The sequence below is a fragment of the Tyto alba genome, unplaced genomic scaffold (genome assembly GCF_018691265.1).
Source record: "Tyto alba isolate M040663 unplaced genomic scaffold, T.alba_DEE_v4.0 Super-Scaffold_26, whole genome shotgun sequence".
Classification (NCBI taxonomy): Eukaryota; Metazoa; Chordata; class Aves; order Strigiformes; family Tytonidae; genus Tyto; species Tyto alba.
The window spans coordinates 22354642-22375400 of NW_024881300.1; the positions used below are offsets into that span (position 1 = coordinate 22354642).

The 20759-nt window shown below is 46.8% G+C and overlaps 1 protein-coding gene and 1 long non-coding RNA gene across 4 annotated transcripts in view; both read left to right on the top strand.

The window, feature by feature from the left end:
- The first annotated feature begins 201 nt into the window (after positions 1-201).
- On the top strand, positions 202-3735 carry LOC122153899. 2 transcript variants are annotated; one of them, XR_006165744.1, is made up of 3 exons: positions 202-234; positions 791-849; positions 3662-3735. It is a non-coding gene; the product is annotated as an uncharacterized LOC122153899 (long non-coding RNA). The 2 variants fall into 2 exon arrangements; XR_006165743.1 differs by lacking the exon at positions 3662-3735 and adding an exon at positions 1500-3071 and having other exon boundaries at positions 205-234.
- A 4546-nt stretch (positions 3736-8281) lies between these two features.
- LOC104362983 (SPG7 matrix AAA peptidase subunit, paraplegin) overlaps positions 8282-20759 on the top strand; it is a 32713-nt gene continuing 20235 nt past the window's right edge. Inside the window, exons 1-6 of one of the 2 annotated variants that reach the window (XM_042797630.1) lie at positions 8282-8541; positions 9968-10070; positions 11410-11499; positions 16275-16525; positions 17505-17644; positions 20247-20349. In XM_042797630.1, coding sequence (XP_042653564.1) covers positions 8431-8541; positions 9968-10070; positions 11410-11499; positions 16275-16525; positions 17505-17644; positions 20247-20349 — 798 coding nt within the window. In that variant the 5' untranslated portion in view covers positions 8282-8430. Of the gene's footprint in view, positions 8542-8643; positions 8929-9967; positions 10071-11409; positions 11500-16274; positions 16526-17504; positions 17645-20246; positions 20350-20759 lie in introns of those variants that run through there. The other variant, XM_042797631.1, reaches the window with a different exon arrangement.

Genomic DNA, 20759 nt, shown 5'->3' on the forward strand with positions numbered 1-20759 from the left:
CCCGGTACAGCGCTTGGCTGGTCACCTTACCGGCACCGTCTCCCTTCCGTCCGTCCGTTCCCTCCCCCCCGGAGCATTCCCGTTGCTCAATCCCGTTTCCCTCAGCCCACCGCAGCCCCCCCGCCGCTTCCCCTTGTGCCACTGGGGACTCCCCGGTGCCGCTCGGTCGAGAGGTCGGTGACCGGTGCCTTGGCTGTTGGTCACTTGCGCACCGAAACTCGGCGGCGAGGCTGGGTGGGTGCCCGTCTGCTCCCGGGGTGCTGGGTTCCGCGGGTCGGGGTGGGCGCCGGGGCACGGTAAGCGGCCCGTTACTGTGCTGCCTGTCGGGAGGCACCGGGCATCGGCTCGCTGTTACAATCCCGCCGCTACCCGGGCGTTCTAACAGCGCGGCATCCCCACCTTCGCGGTTGGGGGCCGAATCCCTTCACGACGTTCTCATTTAAAAGTTCTCGATGCCGAACGCTCTGCTGCTGCCTTCAGAAGAGGCCGTGGCAGTGAGAAGCCCCCCTTGGAAGTTATCGACAGAAACCCTGGTTTCTGTGTCGGGTGGCCCACTGACACCCCGGTTGGAGCGGAGGGCGCGGGGCCGGGGTTAGCGCAGCCCCCGGGGCGAGCTCCACTGGACAGCGAGGGCACATCAACACTGGCTGCGCTCCCTCTCAGCCCTGGGACACGTCTCCTGCTCCTCACCGGGCTGTGTTGGTTTATCCCTGTTTGGGTTTTTTTTTTTGATCCTTTCAAGTGTTGATTCCACAATACCGAGAGGCTTTTGCGCTGTTTTTATTTACAGGATCTCTTCTAAACAACCAAACCCTTGGCTCTCCAGATGAGGATGGTCACTCTTGCCGGGTAAGCCTCCTGCCTTTGTCCCACGGGGGTTGTGGAAGCAGCAGGAGTAAAGGCGCGTGTGAGGCTCCGTTCTTGTACTTGACACTGCTGGTGTCTGTCCTTCTGTCCGGCTGCGGCGGTGCCTTGAGCCCGGCGAGGCGGTGGGATTTCCTGAGAGCCACTGTGTTCCCACCCGTTACATTTGTGCTCTCCCAGCACTAAGGTAACTCCAAAAATACGAGTAGATCCTGTTACCCAAATGCAGCTGCTCGTGCCTGAGCTCAGCACAGTCCTGCAGAACGGGAATGCTTGTTGTGTATCTGTATTTTGTACTACACATCTAGTGCCAGGGTCCCTTCAGGTCATCAAGGTAAACCAAATGCTGCGGTATCCCCCAGGGAAGAATCCTGTTTATGGAGTGGATCTTCACAGCAAGTACAAAATGGGGACACTGCGTGGCTCCCCACCCAGCCCAGGTGGCTGAGGTGCCCGGCTGTGGGTGGCAGCCGCCTGCACAGCTGCGTCACTGCGTTTTGTTTTGGTTGATGAGGATGGGGAACCCTTGAGGCAGCAGCTCCACCAGTGACCTCATCAGTAATGGTTCTGGTTTTTTAACCCCCCTCTTCCAGGAGCATGACCCATAACTGTGATTGCTTTTTTGGCATTTGCAGTTCCACTTCGAGTCACACATTTGGCAGCCTTAAGGATTGTTTTCAAGTGCTGAGGATGCCAGTAGTCCCCCAGGAAGAAAAATCTCTTTGCTGGGCTTGGTAGTGATGAAGGAGTGGCTCAGGAGCACGTGTCCGACTTCACTGTTAAATAACAGCATGAGAGAGATTTATTCTGAGCCTGTTAAGCTGGTCCTGTGTTCTACTTAAGCTTAGTCTTTTTATCCCTACCCATCTTCCTCTTCCATAAGACCTACTAAACCAGTCAAAAGAAAGGTTGTTGGGGGTTTTTTGTCCTCCCTTCCATTAGGCTTCTTGTCATACCCCACTGAAAACACTGCAAATAAATGTTTGCCTCTCTGGTGCCTCTGAGTGAGTAGACGAGAGGGGAAATATGTTCTGTCATTTCCTAAATATAGTTGGCTGTAACGGCTTCCTTGACGGCCTTGAATGTCATCCAGGTCAAAGATAACAGTGCTGGGGAGGAAGTTAAATCCTTTCTGTGTCATCCTGACCTTCTTCTATTTGAACACAACAGCATGGACTATCAACCTATTTCAGGGAGGGACATTAAAAGTGCTTGGTGAAAGAAAGCTAACAGCGGGAGTGAGGGGGGAGTGATTTCAGTTGGGGGCTGTTCTGCTGGTTTTTTAGGCGAGACCGCTGTGATGAGGAAGTTTAACCTGCTTGGTTTTGTTACCCTGGCATGGCTTTTGCTCCTTGCAACTTAATTGCAATACTTAAGAAGAAAAAAAATAAACTATAGTTAATTGTTGAGCACCTTTATCCTTCACTAAAGGTTGTGAGCTCACGGATCCTAAAATAAAACAAATACTCTGGCGCTGAGGAAAGAGAACATTGCGTGAGGGCAGAGAAATTAGGCCACTTGGGGAATGTGCTTCCAGGCCTATTTCTATCTGTCACAGCAAACTGAAAGGACGCTAACTTCGGGGAGAGGGCTCTGTGACCCTTTGGTCCTTGCTCTGTTACTCCTTCCCTTTGTAACTTTGGAGGTGGCACTCGCATCAGCCGCTCACCTGCTTTTGCAAGCCATGGGTAACCATATTCATCTCACTACTTCAGCTGAGCCCCCTCGAAGCTCTCTAGCAACTGCCTCGTGATGGAAGGAGCCATTATGTCAGCCATAAGGGCAAAAATACCTGGTCTGTGTTAATGTGGGTGCAGTTCTCTGCTGATTCAGCTCCTATCACGATGTAAAGATGGGAATCTATTTTTAATAGATTAGGTAATGTGTGATTTGTGACTACTACAGTCACACACCAGGGTAAATCCTGTGTGACCAGTCAAGTGCCAACACCAAAGAGGCCAAGAGAATCAAACTTCAGAAGAATTTTGATTAGAAGAACCTTTACTTTAAGCTTGGCTCATGTTTTAATTAATGTCATCTATTAACATTTTGAAGAGAGATAGTTTTGGCAAACAAAGCAGTCATTTAGAAAGGCAGCCATTTGGAAAGCCAGCAAGGAGTACAGCTGATGCTCTTGGTACTGCAGCAGAAACCTCTCTGACTCTGCACACAATCTTGATTTTCCTTAAATAAAACTACTTTCAAGCCATCCTTGTTTGGTTTTTTGTTAAAGGACAAGCTCCAACTTGAAACAAGCCCTTCTGCTTGTGATGCCATTAAGAAATAAAAGCCTAAGCTTTCATCCAAGGTGGTTGTTCACAGCTCTATGACATGTGATTAAACAATAAGGCTAAACTAATGCTCACTCGTACCAAAATCAGCATTCTTCTGAAAGTTTAACTCTTCGATGCAGCCCACTGTGTAATGAGCTGAGTTGCAGCATTAGCCCAGCGAAGCACCAGGACCACATGCTGGGGCCCAGGACAGGAGGAGCCAGCGAACTGGGAGCTGATTTAACTCCTGAGCTACACTGTGCCTTTGCGCTGCGCAGGCAGCAGTATTTTTGGACTCCTCAGAGCTCTGTGGATAGTAAATCTATTTACGTGGTTCCCTGCAGGACCTTATGCCTACACAAATAGTAAGTCTGTGGAGCTTTAGGCCTCCTGCATCCCTAGAGGATGCTGCTTTCTGAGAGTAGGGGTCCCCTGCTGCTGCGTAAATGCCTTGTATTGATGTTCTAGGCGTGAACTCATGACAATCCTGTTCTAATTACTGTTTTTATGATTCCTAATGACAGGCTTCAGGTTTCTCGTCTGCTTATGGATTTCAGGGGTGTGGAGTGACAGTTGCTCGCTTGGAGCTTACTGACCTCCTCCAGTCTGTGGGGTTTGGAGATGACTTCAGCCACCTCCCGCACACAGATGGGTTCCTGGGCTTCTCCTGAGCTGTGCAGGCTTCAGCAGCTCTCCAGGGAGTGCACTCCCATGGAGCAATCTGCTCATTCGTGGCCTTCAAGTCACAAACAAGCAATTTCCCTCCTCCAGCTCTACCCCTGCGAGCTAAGCGGAGGGGTACCCATGTCACTCTGTCAGAGCGTTGCTCCTTCTCGCCTGCGTTCACTTTGCTTTTCTAGCGATTCGTAAGCTGTGACTGGCAGACGGTTCAGTCGCTGCTGCTGTATGGCTGATTCCCTGTGATCCCCTGCCTGTGGCCATCTGTCACCTACCTATCTTAAACTCTCTGGTTTTAGAGGTGACTCAAAGATAAAAGTTTGTACCCCAGCACTGTGTCCCAGTTATGCCTTAAGCCTGTTGGCTGCCTCGCCGTGGGGTGGGGGTGCCTTCCTGGCCCCCAGGGAGGAGCAGTTTACGTGCCATGAGTCAAGAGGAGCAGGTCGGGAAGCGGGGCTGGCAATGGCAACAGGAAGCACTGGAACTTGCAGTGATCCCAAGCTGTTCCTGGAGGAATAGGTGTGATGATTTTGGGCTGGCTCATAGAAAAAGGCTGTCTGCCGAACCGATTTTTCCCCGGTGAGGAGTTTCACTGTGCTTGAGGGACGTGTGGTCTTTCAAGCACGTCCTTTGTTCCTGAGCCTAAGGCTTTCGTGGATACTTGGCCTTGCTGTGCTGGAAGGTAGCACCTATCCCTTGACCTTGACTTGTCATCTGCAAAGAAGTAATCTAAAAAAAAAACAGCTGGTATGTGACAGAGATGCACGCTGCTGAAGGGTGCTGGAACGCGCTGGGGGCCTCCTAGCCAGCACCAAGCTGTGCATTTTTGTCCTGCCACAGAAGAGTCCTGGCTTACACTGTTGGGTGGGTAACAGCAATTTTTCATCTTTTAAATGAAAGTCTGAATTTACCTTCTAGCAGCTTCAGCTCTACATTTAATCCTTTGATTCATTATTGATGTGAAGTCTGTGGATGGTGCGGTGGCCACCTGACTCCAGGTATCCGTTCACTCAGCTGGCACAATGCTGTGTTGAAATTACTCTGAGCTAAGCTGAGGGGGGTGATGACATCCTGCAAGGAGCTTCCTGAGGCTTGGGGGGCAGGAGCAAGGGTGCCAAGGCTGTCTTACGGGGATCATCGAAACAGGAGATGGGAGTTCTCAGAGGAAGCAGAGCTGAGGGCTGTGTTGGCTGTAGAAACTGATTTCTCTTGGCCCGAAAAACAGAAGATGGGGCTGCTAATGCTGCTTCCTGTTCCTAACCTGCTCAGGAGATAAACCAGGGATTTCAGACTCCAATCCATCACCTTCCCCCAGTAGTAAATACACGTGGCATTACTGAGTGATGTCATGGCTGGAGCACATCCCAGCAAGGCCAAGCCTGGATCAGGTTATATCTGTCTTCTCAGAATATTGGCTTACTCCCAAAGGAGCATATTGCCAGTCCAAGGGCAGTGACTGAAGCCACCTTTCCCAAGGTCATCTCTCGCACACACAGAGAGGACAGCACTCGCTTCCGCGTACGCAGCGCAGCCCGAGCCGCCCACGCCATGGCGGCTGCTGGCTGCACGTAGGGCAAAGCCTCTCGGTTCTCCTTTCTGGCATCACTTTGTGTTGGCACCAGCGAGGCAAAGATCCCCAGCCCTCCTTCCTGGTGCTTCATCATCTGGTTGCCTTTGAAGCACAGTACGAAAGGAGGAATAGGAATCACGTCAACCCCAGCTACACGGTGCGTCTGTAAATAAGCAGTCCTCATAGTTCCGTAGGGTTTTGTCACATCGAGGCTTGCATCTGCTGACTGGGAGCATCACAGGGAGAGCCCAGCTGCCCTACAGACCCGAAATGCTGCTTGTTTCAGTCGGTGAGCCCACCCAGACTCAGCTGGGTGGTCGTCTGTGCTGGAGTTTGGACCCATTCGGCTTTCATTGCCCTCCATCGTTAAATGGGTGCACATTTCTCTCCACTGAAGCTGGAGCAAAGCTGTAAGGCAGGCATAATGAAACCCATTTGGGTCTCTCTCAGGTCAGCCCGGCAAGTCAGTAAACTCCTGTCTAAGCAAACTGCACTGCTTCGCTTCTGATCGGGCTGCAATTCTATTTAAACGATGCAACTCTTTAAAAATAGATCAGGCCTAATTAGCAACAGATCTGATCAGAAAATGGAGGGAAGCGAGGTGTGACATCCCTTGAGTGAGGCAGAGGTAGGGATGTGTGTGGTGCTGGTACGCTGCAGGGGTGGGGGGCACTGGGGGACCCCACAGCCCCTTGGTTCCTGGTGCACTTTGCTGTATCCTGTGTTTCACCCCAGGAAACCCCGCACTTCTCTGCTCTGTGCCTAAGGTGGAGGGAGCCTCCCCCATCAGTCAGCACTTCTAAACAAGCAGTTTCCTCCTCCAAACACAGCTGGAGTGCAAATAACCCCTTGCCACGGATCTCTCTGCCAGATGGGTGAAGGTGTGACGCTCGTCTCTGTGACAGCCACCCACCCAAGCAGGGTGTCGTGCACGGGCTGGCACGGAGCAGAGGGCTTGTGCTCTGCCCATGTTTGTGCTGAGCTGGAACTTTCTCTGCTGTCCTTCCCTGGCCTAGTGACTTCGGGCCACCGCAGCTCCCACCCCACCTCTAGCTTTGTGCGCGCCCGTGTCAGACCTGGGCTCCTTGCAGCCTCGAAGGAGCCAGCACTGGGTTTTGCAGCCTCCAGCCTTGGCCAGACACAGGACAGAGATTCCTCCCCAGGCAGAGGAGGCGCAGGTAATCCTCCCTCTTTACAGACAGGGAGCTTGCCAGAAGAGCCCCCGTGGCCAGTGTGGAGTGGAGGTAGGTAGCCATGCAGGCCACACAGCATCTCCCCGCGCAGCTCGGCCTGTCCGGCCACGCCAGGTGGGATCCGTGGGGTGGAGGAGCCGCTGGTGCCTCCCCAGCGGCTGTCACATCCCCAGTGCAACACTGCAAGCTATGACCAGCCAATATGGATTAATTGCAACCAGTTTAATTGTGTGTCTGTAAATTAAGCTCTTTGACGATTAAGCCAGCGATACAAAGAGACTTCCAGGAGTGAGGAGGACATTAGCATGCTAATAGACCTTGCTGGTAGAAGGTTTACTTAGACACATCCCAGGGGGCAGATGACAATTAAAATCCTAAGAGACTCTTCTAGAAAGAGGATGCTAATTCAGACCTGCTGGGAAGGGAGATAATTATTACTATTTTATGTAGTCCTGCAACCACCCACTCAAGAATGCCTGAGATACTTTAGGACAGGTGAGCTGGGAGAACTAACAATAGTGACGATACCTAAAAGTTGCCCTGGAGCCACCTCAAGGGAGAGACATGGACAGGAGAGGGGGACAAAAAGCTGCAGAAACCATCCTGGTCAGCAAGATAGGAAAGAAGAAACATGACTTCTTGAAGGCACATCAAAGGAAGCAGGCAAGAGAGATCAGGCCCGGCAAACAGAATGTTCACTTCAGTAGGGCAAAAAGGGTCTAACTGTGGCAGGAGGAAGGTGATGTTCACTCTGAAGTACCTACCCGCCCCAAAGAAATACTCAGAAGAGGACATCGAGCCCACCCACTCTGCTGTGCACTAGTGCAAAATAGGAAGAGATTACACAAGATTTAGGATCAGGGGCTTAAAATACAATGACCTTCGTGGTATCTGTACATAGGGAACTTAACACCACCCATAACCTTGACACGTGCTGCTGTAATGCTTGAGGGGGGGTTTCCACCACTATTAGAACCACACACGTGCACTAACAGAACAGTTTAAAAAAGACTTATCAGTCATGTTGTAGCTTGGCTACTGTGAGTTGTCAAACACCTTGTAATGGTTTTTCCCCAGAAGATAGATCACGGGAGCCAACTATCCTGTCTGACAAAGAGCAAACATATAAATGTCTATACTTTTGTTCACTCATTTTACTTCAGAGAATACCAGTTAACCCATCACACTCAGCTGCAGATACTAAAGGCTGTTTTCCATCGGGGCTAATTCATACCTTGAGCTATCAGAAGGGGAGTCTTCTTCAGCAACAGCTGCAAAGGGATCTGGCTTCTTTCCTCTCTGTTGAATCTAAGATTGCAGCGGTTGTTTCTTTCTTCTTTTCCCAGCCATTACAATTATGTAGGACGTGACACTAAGAGCAATAAAAACCCCAGAGCGGGGCTAGTTGTGTACTCACACCACCAGACTCTGCGCTGCCAGCTTCCCTAGCGCCAACTCTCCCTGAGGCGATGCTGGGTGGCTGCAGCCACTTGCCTGCTCCCCCTGGGTGTTTGATCTCCTCCTGCCTAAATCTGTTGCGGGGGGAGGCCTGGCCGAGGCCGGGCTGGGGCCTGGCCTAAGCTGGGCGGCCGGGGCTCGCCGTTACCGCGGTAACGGTGCAGGCCAGCCCAGCAGCCCCCGCGCGGCCGGCCGCCATCTTGAGGCATGGCAGCCGCGGCGGCCGCCGGCCCGTTTCCAAGATGGCCGCTCGCTCTTCACCGAGGACTTCCGTCCCCGCCGAGGCCCTCCGGCTCCCGGGAGCGGTTCTCCGGTGCGGTTCTCCCCTCAGCGCTCGCTAGCTGCCGCCCGCTCCTCGGAGGTTTCCAGGCAAAGCGGGACAGGCTGGCGGGTCATGGCGCTGCTGTTGCTCCGGGGACGCTGCGGCTGCTGGCGGCTGCCCGCCCCGGCCTGGGCCCGCCTGCGGCCCGGTAGCGGCGCCCTCGGCGCGGGACGCGGCCTGCAGGTAACGGGGCGGCGGGGGATGGAGCACCCCGGTGTCGCCGCCACACGGAGCCCCTCTCGCCTCTTCAGTCACCTTCCCGGGCCGGCCCCGCCGGTTGACCGGCGCCGCTGCCCCCCGCCGAAGGCACTGTCCCCCCGGGGATGGCCCGGCCCGGCGGGGGGCCTTCCCCGCGGGACCGGGAGCACCGGGGAAGAGGGAGCTGGGTCAGCGCTCGCGGTTTTGTGTTTAAACGGGCTCCCGCTTCGAGGCAGCTTTCCTTGGGAGGTTTTCCAGGTTAGGTCATCGCAAGGGCCCATCATTTCGGTGCAATGTAGCAACAGCTTGGGGGGGAAATACCCTATGAAGAGAACACCTAGGCCGTCATAAGCAAGGAAACGTTAATTAAAGGTATTCTTCTAACTTTATTCCTGCTGACTGTTTGTGTCTCTTGTGATATAAGCACCCACCACGTTGGTGGGTGCTACAGATGTATTTTCCCCATTTTGCTGTGCTGCTGGTATCGCAGGGCTTGCCAACACAGCCGTTAGTGTAGAAGGCAAGGTTCTTGTTTAAGCGAGGCCTCCAACATGATTTAAGACTTTTTTTTTGTGTGTTTTTCTGCAGCCCAGTGAAAAAGCACTGGCAGTCCAAGTAGGCAATGGAGGAAGAACAATTGTGGGACAGCCTTGTGAGACATGCCAGGTTTTTGTGTGATCAGTTTAAACTAGTCTAAGCTGTTCTGTTCTATAAAGCATTGATCCCAAGAGGTTACCCTCTCAGGCCAGCACAAGCTGTTGTGTTGCTGCCCAGCAAACCAGAAAAAAAGGGTGAGGGATTCCAGCCTAGCCTGTGTCCCTGTCTGGTTTGCTGCACAGAAATTTGTGCCTGTGCAGTAGAAGGGGGGTGAGACAGGGATCCCACGTTGGAGAAGGGACAAGACTTGTGTTCAATGAGAATATTAGTAAACGTTAGTTCAAATGCTGCGAACTTGCCTTTAAGTGTGAACATCAACTGCAGGATGCCTGCTGAATTACCATGGGGAAATAGCTGCGTTGTCCGTACTGCCATGCAGCAGGGTTACAAAGTAGTAGTCCTTAAGATTCCCTGTTGTGGGAGGGTGTCTGCATTTTAAGAGCTGACTTCCAACATATCTTTAGAATGAAGAACAGAAATACAAGGAGGAAAAAGATACAGTTTTCAAGTGTTTTGAGTATATGTTTCTATTTGTACACATGCTTTCTTTAAACTGGGTTATAAACAGCATCTTCAAAGTCACATGGTAAGTACACAGCACAGCCAGGAATAATATTTAGGTCTCCCAGCTGCTGGTCTTGCAGCATACCCACAGTATTTTCATATTTAGAAATCTTAGTTTCACTGCATACAGGAAGGTTGAGCAGTCAATACTTTTCCAATAGCTGTCTTTTTTCTATATCTTCTTCCTCAGAGCCTTCTGTCACAAACGCTTTCCCCCACACGTCAAGGCCTCGGTGGAATCCTGGTGAAGCAACACATCATTCGAGATCCAGTCAGGCTTTGGAATCTCTTAGGTGAGTCCCAAAGAGCAACTGTAAAGGTGGAGGAGGGAAGAGGTTTTATTTAGTAAGAGTATTGACTTTTCCTTACCTTCACTGCCTGCAGTCTTGAAACTGAAATAAAGCTATTCTATTCTTGGCTTTGGGAGCTGTGTGCGTTTTGCAAGGGTTCTAGGTTTTTGTTTGATGACAGGGATGAACAATGGGATCTTTCCCCAAGGAACTCGGCATGATTAAGCAAGCACTTGAGTCATTAGACCTAAAAGCTAATTTTAAAACTGCAGATTTTAAAGTAGAGAATCTTTCTCTGCCTCATTAGCAAAGCCTAAGACAAAATCGTCATTCACCTGTGTCAGAAATTACATCATATGACCCTGCTGAAAGCCTTGCATGGGAACAAGTTGAAAGTATATGTTAGAAAATGTTATTTGAATTCTTGGAGCAAAACCACAGAAAGGTAAAACAAAAGCAATTATTCGTCTCACTACCCTCTTCAAATTTGGGAATAAGAGTTTGCTGATGCCTTTGAGGTTTTAATAAAACTGGTCCTGGCTATTCTGGCCAATGTGAGCCTGGTGAGCATGGGCAGCTTTACCTTTGAGAGGGTGGCTTGGGTTTTTTTTAAGTTAAAGTAAAAATATATGTATAATCTTTCAAATGGCAGTGAATCTTCTAGCGGAACTAGCAGGGGGCAAGCAGTCCAGTTTCTGGGTTTACTCTTTTCTTCATGAAAATGACCATAGGAAATTGAAGCTGCTGTCTTCGAGTCAGTTTTCCTTCTGAATTTTTTGCGTTTTCCTGGCAAAAAGTTATTTCGCTTATTGTTTTGTAGCAGCAACCGTGAGTCTTACTGTTTGTAGCCTTACTTTCTTGGCTTTTATTAGAATATCCTAACAGCATTTACTGAGAAACCTGCATTTAACTCTAGCATATACATTTCCTTTCATAAGCCTTTACATTTCCTAGTGTGAGGCTGCTCTTAACTGACCATACCAGTGTTATCTGTGGTTTTATGCCTTGGGAAATGTGTACGTGTTTCAATGCTGAAGACGTTTCTCCCAATTATTTTCTTTGCCACATTAAAATCATCTCTGAACAAAGCCATATTTTGATTGGGTTGTCAAAAAATATATATTACATAAGGAAACTGAAGGGGTCTGTCCCTCCCATTACTGCGCTGGCGAGGCTGTCCCGTTTCCTTGGCACATGAATGAAGCTATGTGCTTTGGGTGCATGTGGGTCTTAGCTTTCTCTGCGTTTGGAGCTCACATGTATTTCTGCCATCCTCAGTCCTCCTCTCTCACTGTCTCCTGAGGTCTTCTGGTAGTAACTACTTAACTCTGCTTGCCTGCAGGTAGCACTTACTATTTTACTACTTCAAGTTCTCAGGGGAGTAACCAGAAGAATGGAGGATTCAAAAAGAAATCTCCGCAGGAGGAGGAGGGTATGTATGTGCCAAAAAGATACTGAATGAAGCAAACGGGGTGTGTGTGAGCAGTGAGGGTAGACAGCGTGGAAGATGAACCTTAATGCTTCTGTCTCTGGGCACTGTAAACCTGTACCTGTAACTTAGCACCTCTACAAGCCTACGGCTCAGACCAAGTGTGAAGGTGTGTATTGGCTTAGGTGATGGAATATTAGGATTTAAGGCAGATCATGGAACTGATTTTGTGCTACTTTACATCTTGTGCAAATAACATCATTGATGTTTGCCTGAGGTTTGCTGCTTTGCAAAGGGGAATGGCAGTATTAACTGAGTTTTGGTTTGGAGGTTTCATTATAGAGCGTTTTGTCTTAATAAACTTGTATTAACTAAGTTTAGTTCTTTAAGCTGGATAATGTGTTTTTTTCCTTATATTTTGTTTACCTTCACTGTGGACGAGTCCCTGTTTCTAGTGATTTACAGAGCTCAAAGTTAGAAATAGATTCCTTAAAGAGTTCTTAGCTGTGTTACTAATGGCACTGGCTCAGAATTAGTCTTTTTTTTTTTTTCTTTTTTAACATCAGTCTGCCTAGATACTGGTTTTTGCATGTCTTATACTGCCTGAGCCCCAGGCATCCTGCTGTATAGGGCTTTCTGAAAATGAGTTTTATTTCACTAAATGTGTTCTGGAACCTAGGGATTTACGTGGTATGCCAGATTATGCCGAGCAGAGGAATGCCCTCTCTACCTTAAGCTTAAGGGAGTGAGGAATTTAATGACACTAATGGGGGTTGGGGGTGCAGGGAAATATCTCTAGTGTACTGGACAAAAACCTTGTGTAACTTCTGATGGACAGTGTTCTGATCCTTGTAGGAGGCACTGTTATCTTCTACCAGTAGATTTTCACCAAATATTTTTCAAATATGTGTAGATTTGTGGGTATCCCTTCAAGTCTTGGTATTGTTGTCAACTTTCTGCTATTTGTAGATTGGCAACAGCTGCATTCCATTTAAAAAGTGTAATTTGACTCTTCCACTTCTGTAAAGAAAATTCTTTGCTTGTTTATGAGTACGTGCCTCCCAAGAACTGAAGTGCATGTGAAGATTTTTCTAGGCCCTGCATAAGGCGCATTTTCAGACTCTGGTGTAGATTTTCAGCTGTGAAGTCCCACAGCTGATAGCATGTCCTGTATCTACTGGCCTGGTGGGGCAGTTAGAGAAAGGTGTCAGAAGTGGCCCAGGTGGAGGTCCCATTCTTCTGTCTTGTCAGTACAGCTTGCAGAAGCATTAGAAACCTGGGCGTTTTCTTCAGTTGATGACATTAGTTGATGCTTGCAAGGGCTGGTGCTGTCTTGAGTGAGTTTGTGGATGCGTGCTGGGCTGCCTGTTTCCTGGACCTTTGAGAGAGGGGTAAGGCTCCAGACCTTTGTACTGCGAGTTGGAAGGTACTTAGCATCATGCTTAAGTCACACAAATTATAATACAATTTTATGAATTATAGCATAAACTTTTACCTAGGTATCATCAAATAATGTAATAGCTGGGCTTTTCCTTTGTGCTTAAACATAATGGATGAATCCTCTTGGGCTAACTAACTTTTGAAGTCAAAGCAGCTGCTGCTGACTCTTAGCCTGACTTGTGTCACTGCAGTCCTCTTTAAGGCAAGAGCAGTGGCTTTGCCTGTTTGATCCATTTAACTGGGTTGAAGTCTTCAATGGGACGTGAGTGCGAGTATTGTGGAGTCCTCGTTAGGGAAGTCAGAGCTTAGAGGTTGGGGCCCTGAGTGTTTGCAAGACCACACAGGGTGACTGCGAGCACAACGCCTTGAAGAAGTATTGTAGCTGTTAAAATTAGTAAACAGTAACATGCTGTGTTCGGTGGCCTCTTTTCTCCTGTGATTAATGGATAGCTTGACTTTGGGAGGCGGCGTGCTACCCCATGTCTCCAGGGGAATACTTGTCTCTGAAGTAATTATTAACAAGAACTCTTCAGACTGTCACTGCAGCCCTTGCAAGATTTTAATCGGAGAGTTCAGATTTGGGGTTAATGGCAAATCATTGCTTCATGGAGGCTTTTTGAGACTAAAAAGCTGGGAAGTACTCCCACAGCTGTTGCTTGCAAGAGTCACATCCAGTTACTGGTTCTCATTTACCGAATATTGTGAGGTAGGTTATGGTACAGTATGAATGTTGTACTGTAAAGATAGTCACACTTTACAGAAGCTTAGAAATAGATTGATTTTGTCCTTAATTAAACGCAGAGTAGAGGAGAGCTTTGCATTGCCTTCTAGCTTTCTAGAAATGGTGTTTTTTTCTGAAATTATTCAGCTGTAGATTAAAGGTCCTAGACAAGTCTAATTCCTAGAAACTGGAGAAGTTGTTTGTGTCAAGATATCTAATGGCCAGCTTTTACCCTGTGGCGATCTTTTTGTGATCATATCCTCAGTTGCCTGTGGTTTAGAATGTATTATATGTGTCCTCACTTTGTCTGAAATTCAATACAGAAAAGTGCTTTAGCAGTAGCTGACTCTGACATCTCCAAGGAACATGCATAGCTATAGATGAACTTTCTTTCTGTCTGTACTCACTTTCTAGAGTAGTTTCTTTTATCTGTAGAATCTTTTTGTTTAGAACTTGCTTAGCTTTTCAGGATCTTGCCCAGACTAAGGCCTCTCTCATACTATATTTTAATTTTCTTTAATAAGACTATAGTGGATGTCATCCTGCAGCTTTGTGATGAATTGGTTCATTGTAATAAAGCTGGATCTAGCAGATAGCAGGAGTGAGGAGATGGCATCGAAGAACAAAGTGAATGGGCTGGACGCAGTGTCTGAGCTTGTCACTGTCTTTTGAAATTATGACCTTATCTGAAAAGCTGCACTGTTTCTATTTAGGAACAAGCCTTTCCTGTTAAATGTGGAGCAGAGCTAGGAAACGGGTGAAAAATGATGCTGTGTATCTGAAGGACAGAGTACTTTTTTTAGCATCTGACTGGGTCATATGTTTGTCCCTTGGTTTTGTTGCAGTGTGTGTAGGGTCTAATTGGTGGCTAGTGATAAATGCTAGTGTCAGAACATTTGCTATGAATTTGCAAATAAATTGAATCAGGACTGCAGCAGACAGATGCACTAGCAGTCCACTGGTACAGAATTAATTTATTTCTGCGTGTAGAATAGTATTTATGTATGCCATGTTGCTTTTGGTGTTAAACTGTATATCAAGAACAAGTGCTAAATTATATATGGAGAACATTCACATATGACTGGAAAGGGGAGGAGGTATTTGTTGTCATCTTAACTCAAACACTAGTTAGTAGTTGACATTGAACTGTGCTGTGGCAGTCCTTTGCAGACCACAGACTTTTAAATTTGCCTGTGCAGTGCGAGAAATGTTGGGAGTCTGAAAAAAAGGTTTGGTGGCAAACACTTGAAGTAAACCATCCCATTTTCTCATGGCACTGATTCAGTGTGTCTCTGGTACAGTAAAGGCAAGGGAAAGCATACCTAGCATGGGAATCCCTCTGATACAAATCCTTAATGTGGACAAATTATCAAACCTTTTAAACGCAAGGTTAGTTGTATAGCGTGGGAGAAAATCTGTGCAGCTTTAAGACAGTGAGATTGATTTAATTGTACTTATATGCACAAGTAAGCTGCATATCTCTTGTGCTATTTCAGATTCACTGCAAATGCAGATATTTTCCTAGATAGTAGCAAAATTGTTGGTCTCGTGATACAGGATGCCAGCAGATCAGGAGCTCACCAGGAAGCAATTATCTCTTATAGCACTGTGCTCTGTGATTTACCAGTAACACTATGACTGGTTTTACTCCTAATATTTTCCAGTGCATATGTTAGCAACAGCCTGAGGACTAGACAGTGTAGAAGCATGTTATAGGGAAGTGGGCTACAGTCATTCTTCAGTTGGATTTTTAGCAACAAGGGTCCAATGGCTTTGTTCGGCCTATATCCATATTAGGCCAGGCAAGTGAGATTGTCGTTTTATTCTAAAATGAGAGTTTTTCATGGGATTGTAATGGGTCTAGTGGCGATGACCATCTGAAGTCTCCTGGACCAGGCTTAGGCTGCCTTAAAGCAGGAAATGCTGATAAGAGCTCTTCAAAATATGTCTGAGAGTGCTGTCTGGTTTTGTACACAATCAATAACTTCTGGAAGTGAGGGGGCTTGCTTTGGCTCGCTGATGCTTCAATTCCTCTTCTTACTGAAGCAACGATTGAAGTGGAAGAGGTGATCCTTTGTCATCTCTGCATACACGGTGCTTCACTGTGTGGCTTTTGGGGCATTGGGGAGCAGCTGAATGTAGCTGCAGCAATGTGATGCAAGCAGATTTTTTGTTGGCTAGCAGGATGCAAAATTCACCTCCTTCCAGGCAATTTAAGTTTACATCTGAGTCCTTATGCTTTCATAACCGGGCTTGTTGACCTGGTGCTGATTCACAATGTGCAGCTGAGGCCCTGTGGTCTGACAGTCTAGAAGCCAGAAAGGCCTGGGAATGTCATGCAGTCCAAAAATCTGACTCACTTGCGTAACCTTGGGCAAGTCACACAACCTCTGTTGTGAGCCAAGCCAGAAAATTGCCTGTGCAGTGCAAGTTAGGTACTGCTTCTGAGTCTGGTCCTTCAGGAGAAACCAAACATGCAACAAAAAAAAAAAAAAAAAAAAAGCTTTAAAAAGTACTGTGGTGTTAATCTTTGACATTTAATTGTCGCTTCTTTGGGTAAGAAGGCTCCGCAATTACGTGCTTATATCTTTCTTCTCTGATATCTTTTTTTCTAAAGAGGATGAAAAACGCAGGAAAAGGGAAAATCAGATGCATCTTGAACGCTTACGGGCACTCCTCATCATAACTTTCATAGTGCTGATGTTTCGATTCACGGTCAGCGAGAACAGAGAGGGGACCAGCATTTCCTGGAACTACTTTGTGAATGAGATGCTGGCGAAGGGGGAGGTCCAGAGAATCGAAGTGGTGCCAGAGAGCGATATTGTGGAGGTTTATCTGCACCCAGGAGGAACTCCACATGGACAAGTTGTGAGTGACTTTCTGCAACTGGAACGAATGACCTTAGATTATACTGTTGAAAAGAATTGACTTAATGAATATATATGTTTGATAAAACTCTAGCTGGTAAATTTGCTCCTCATTAATTTTTCTCTTTCTTGTATTTGAAGTTAAAGGGACTTCTGTTACTCATATCAACCTGGCAACTAAGACTTTTAGTTTAAATTGTTGAAATAATTAATAATAAATAGCTTGGAAGAAAATCTTACATATGTCTAAAAAGCTGGAAAAATTCAGTAGTGTTTGCTAACAGCTCAGTCTGATATGTGAGAAGGTGTCTAGAAGATTGTAAACTCTTATTACTAGGTCATGTTTCAAAACCTTTTCCCTATTTGGATTTTAGTTTCGAGTGTTCTGTCAAACTCCATCAGACTGCCTTCCTAAATCTTCCAAAATGGGAACGAACAAAGCAGAGTTTAATCACATGCTTTTACTTCCAGGAGGTGCCACTAAGAATCATTACAAACTGGCTTGAGAGATTAGAACACTGTTCTTGGATACACCTCCTTTTGTTCAGTGACTTATGATCCATTTACAAACTGCTGAATGAAATTAATTTTTGACAAAGATACAGAAACAAGATCCAAGAAGCCCAAGTGGAGCACAAGGCACCTCCTTTCCGATGATGTAGTTTTCCATGTATAGTACAAAATCATCTGAGCCCAAGGTGTCAGTACAGCTGGGTTTATAACACTAACTCCATCCTTCAGCTTGCCTACAAAGTTGCTGCATCTCATTGTTTCTGGAGAGTTGAGATGTAGTTCTTGACTTTTATGCTTTCATAAAATGCTGAAAAGACCAGAGGTGTTCTTAAGTTCATTTGGAGCCCTAGCATCAGGTCACTGGTGCAACTTGTATCTGACTTGTCCCTCTTGTGCACTACTTCTGCTCGTTGCTATATCCTTATACTACAGTACTTAACATGCTGCTTTTGATTGCATGTCCCCAGAACGTTACCCTGCTGTACACAATGCGGGTGGCAAACATTGACAAATTTGAAGAGAAGCTGAGAGCTGCGGAGGATGAGCTGAATATTGATGAGAGAGAGAGAATCCCTGTTTCCTACAAACATCCTGGCTTTTATGGAAAGTATGATATCAATTTGTGCTTACTGTTGATCTGATTGGTGACAATATCCCTCTCTTGGAGAGGAAAGTAATTTTCAGCTAAATGTTATCATATAAATATAGAACACAAAAGAGGTCTCATTTTTGGAGCGTTTGCCCTATCTTTCAGAAATAGGCGTGCTCTAAACCGTAACATTTCAGAAGTGAGGGTTCCAAGAAGGTGGCTGGAACTGCAGCATGCAGCAGACCAAAATGTTTTGGGTCAGAGTCAGCAAGTCTGAAGAAAGTGCATTGTTGCACAACTGAGCGCTTTTTTGTCCTTATAATCAATTATTCAAGTGCAGAGTATGATAGAAATCCTGACTCAACAACTAATGTTACACACTGATCTGTGGAGAATGCTGGTGGTGCAGCAAGCCTTCCCCCGTTAAAGTGCTTCGAGGAAGGCCTGTCGTGGTTGTTCAGTCTGTAAAAATAAACACCTAGTTTTGGCCTGCTTCTCCAACAGCTGTAGGTCAGAGAACAGCCTGCGCTGGTGCTCGCTCCGGCTGGGAGCTGTGTACAGAGCAGAGCAGCTCCAATGCTAGCATACAGAAATCTCAATGGGAGGAGTACTTCTGTTAAACTAGAGCCCTCTTCTGTTACCTGAAACCAAGATCCTTTGCTTAACAACAACAAAAAAATGCTCAAAGCCTTTAATTCTGAAATAAACTGTAAGGAGCGAGAAGAGGGAAGATCTGTCAAAGACTGTAGAGCGCTGGCTGGGCTTTATTCTGTACTTCCATATGATGTACTAGTGTGTTGTGGTCATTTGCTGCAGGGCTGGCTTATTTGCCCTTTTGTTAAGACTGGCAGCTTGTTTTTGCCAAACAGGATTTTGGGGTCCAGAGTACAAAACAGACCAGTGAAGCTCACTCACTGGGCTGTTGGACAAGTCCACCTGCATCACTGCTGGCCGTTCCACTGGTGCAGGAAGATGCTTTCCATAAGTGTGGGAGAGACGCCAGCGTTTGGAGAGCTCTCTGCTAACTGCTTATTCAAAAGTACAAACAGGGAGGTGTAGTGTGGAAGTCCTGGCTGCTAAGTGAAGAAATCCTGATTCCTGACAACAGATAGCATCGTGCCACTACAGTTGCACCATGCAGAGTGCATCATCTGCTGTTAGTAGCTCACAGGGAGTGGAGCGCAGCGGCTTTTCCACTAGAGGCAGGGATGGCCAGTGAGTATAATTCTTCCTCCTGGATACCTTACCAAAAATTTGAAACAAATGTCCTGTTTGTGTAGGAACGGATATCTGGGCTGGATTTGGCTTAGTTATGTGTCTTCTGAAAAGCATTTGCATATTTTTAATACATGGTTTATATGAAGATAAACTTTTTAAATTGATCATGCAGGAGGAGACCTTTAGTTGAAATTCAGAACTTGCCAATTTTTTCAAACTTGTGTATAACAGGAAGAGTAGACTGAACCAGTTAGTCAGCCACCAACACAAGCTGTTATCTCTGCACCTGAAAAGACATTATTGTTTTTTAAGAGATGCATTTTGATGAACGTCTGGAGAATTCAGCCTTGGTCTGGAGTTTGAACCTGTGAGGTGCAGAGCACTTGCAGCTTGGATTCATTTTACTCTGAGGTCTGGGCACTTGATGTGTTTCAGGATTAATCCTGTTTGCGTAGTTGACAAACTGAAGGTGACTTTGTTTCCAGTGTTGCCTAGAATCTCTCACCAAGAAGAAACAAATGCAGCTGGGTATATAGCAGACACTGGTCCCCTTGCTTCAGTAAATCATCCCTCTGAGAGACAGAACACACATTTATAGTTTAAAGATAAAACACAAAAGTGTAGTGAGACGAGATGATTTCACGGGCATGTGAAGCAGAACAGGGTCCCACAAATCTCAACCTGTCATCTGACATATTACCATTTTCCCTCCTATTGAATGCATCCTTTGTTTAGAGCTCGCAAGATGTTTGTCTTGTAACTGTTTTAGACCCTCAGTGTCACCTCTGGTCTTCATCACCCTCCTAATAGAATTGGTATTGCAAAGGATCCAGCAAATTGATGATGCTGGTTGCAGGAGCACTTCCTTCTGACATCAAGGACTTCTGAGAAACTTCACCAGGCAGGGCCAACCAGACTAGGTAGAGCAGCCTCTTAATGGGAGACCCTCGCTGGGATTTCTGCCAGGAGTAGGAGAGTTGGAATCTCCCTAGTGTTGCCAGCTGCAGGTCTTCTGCAGTGAGCTCCCTTTGGACGGACTGCCAGTCCCACAGGGTTCTGCTCCGGGTGTGATTTGACTGCCTGAAGGTCCTGTTTGTTTATCAGTAGAATTGCCTCCGAAGGGGATGGTGAGGTTGAATTTCTTCCACAACTGTCAGCAATATTTGCCAGTGTCCTCTGTTTAACTTTTTAAGTTACGTAGTTGCTGGGTTCTTTTGTTTCATATATATATATATATAAAAACTTGTAAAAGTTCTGTTTTCTTAGTAATGTCTGCTCATTGCTGCACTTGTAGCCTAAATGTCAGGACCTTTAAAATACTGAAAATAGCTATGTTGAGTAATGTTTACCAAGTTGTGGCCAAACACTTCAGTTTGTACCTGTCTTGCTTTTGTCCTTTTAGTGATGTCATTTCCCTGATAGTGACACTTGTGGCTGTGTCCATGTTGTGGAGCATCTTCCGCCTTATTAGGGTTGCAAGCCGGGTAGGAGGATTCAACGCTTTTGTGAGTATCCTGGATCTTGATGTTGTTTTGCAGCCTGTGGGTAGTCTTGTCTTCTGCTGGCCTAATTTCCTCCCCTTTCCCCAGCAAAGTCGATGCAGAATGAGAACTAACTCGTGCCAAAGACTCTCCAGCCTTGACACATCTTGCATCTTTTCCTGTCCCGATCATCTGACTAGACTGTACAGTAACTGGCCTTAGCTGAGGCCCTTTCTTTCCCCCATGGCAGGAAGGGCTGAGCTCAGTGAGTTTGCAGTCCAGTTTGCTCTGCTATTTTCAAAGCTTGTTAATGAGTTGCAGCTGCAGATGGTGTTTTTCACTGGGTCCTGCCAATATGCCTCCCATACAGCCAGAAGCAGGAATTGCTGCTTTCTGCAAAATGAGTTCTCAATTTATAAAATATGTTCAGATTC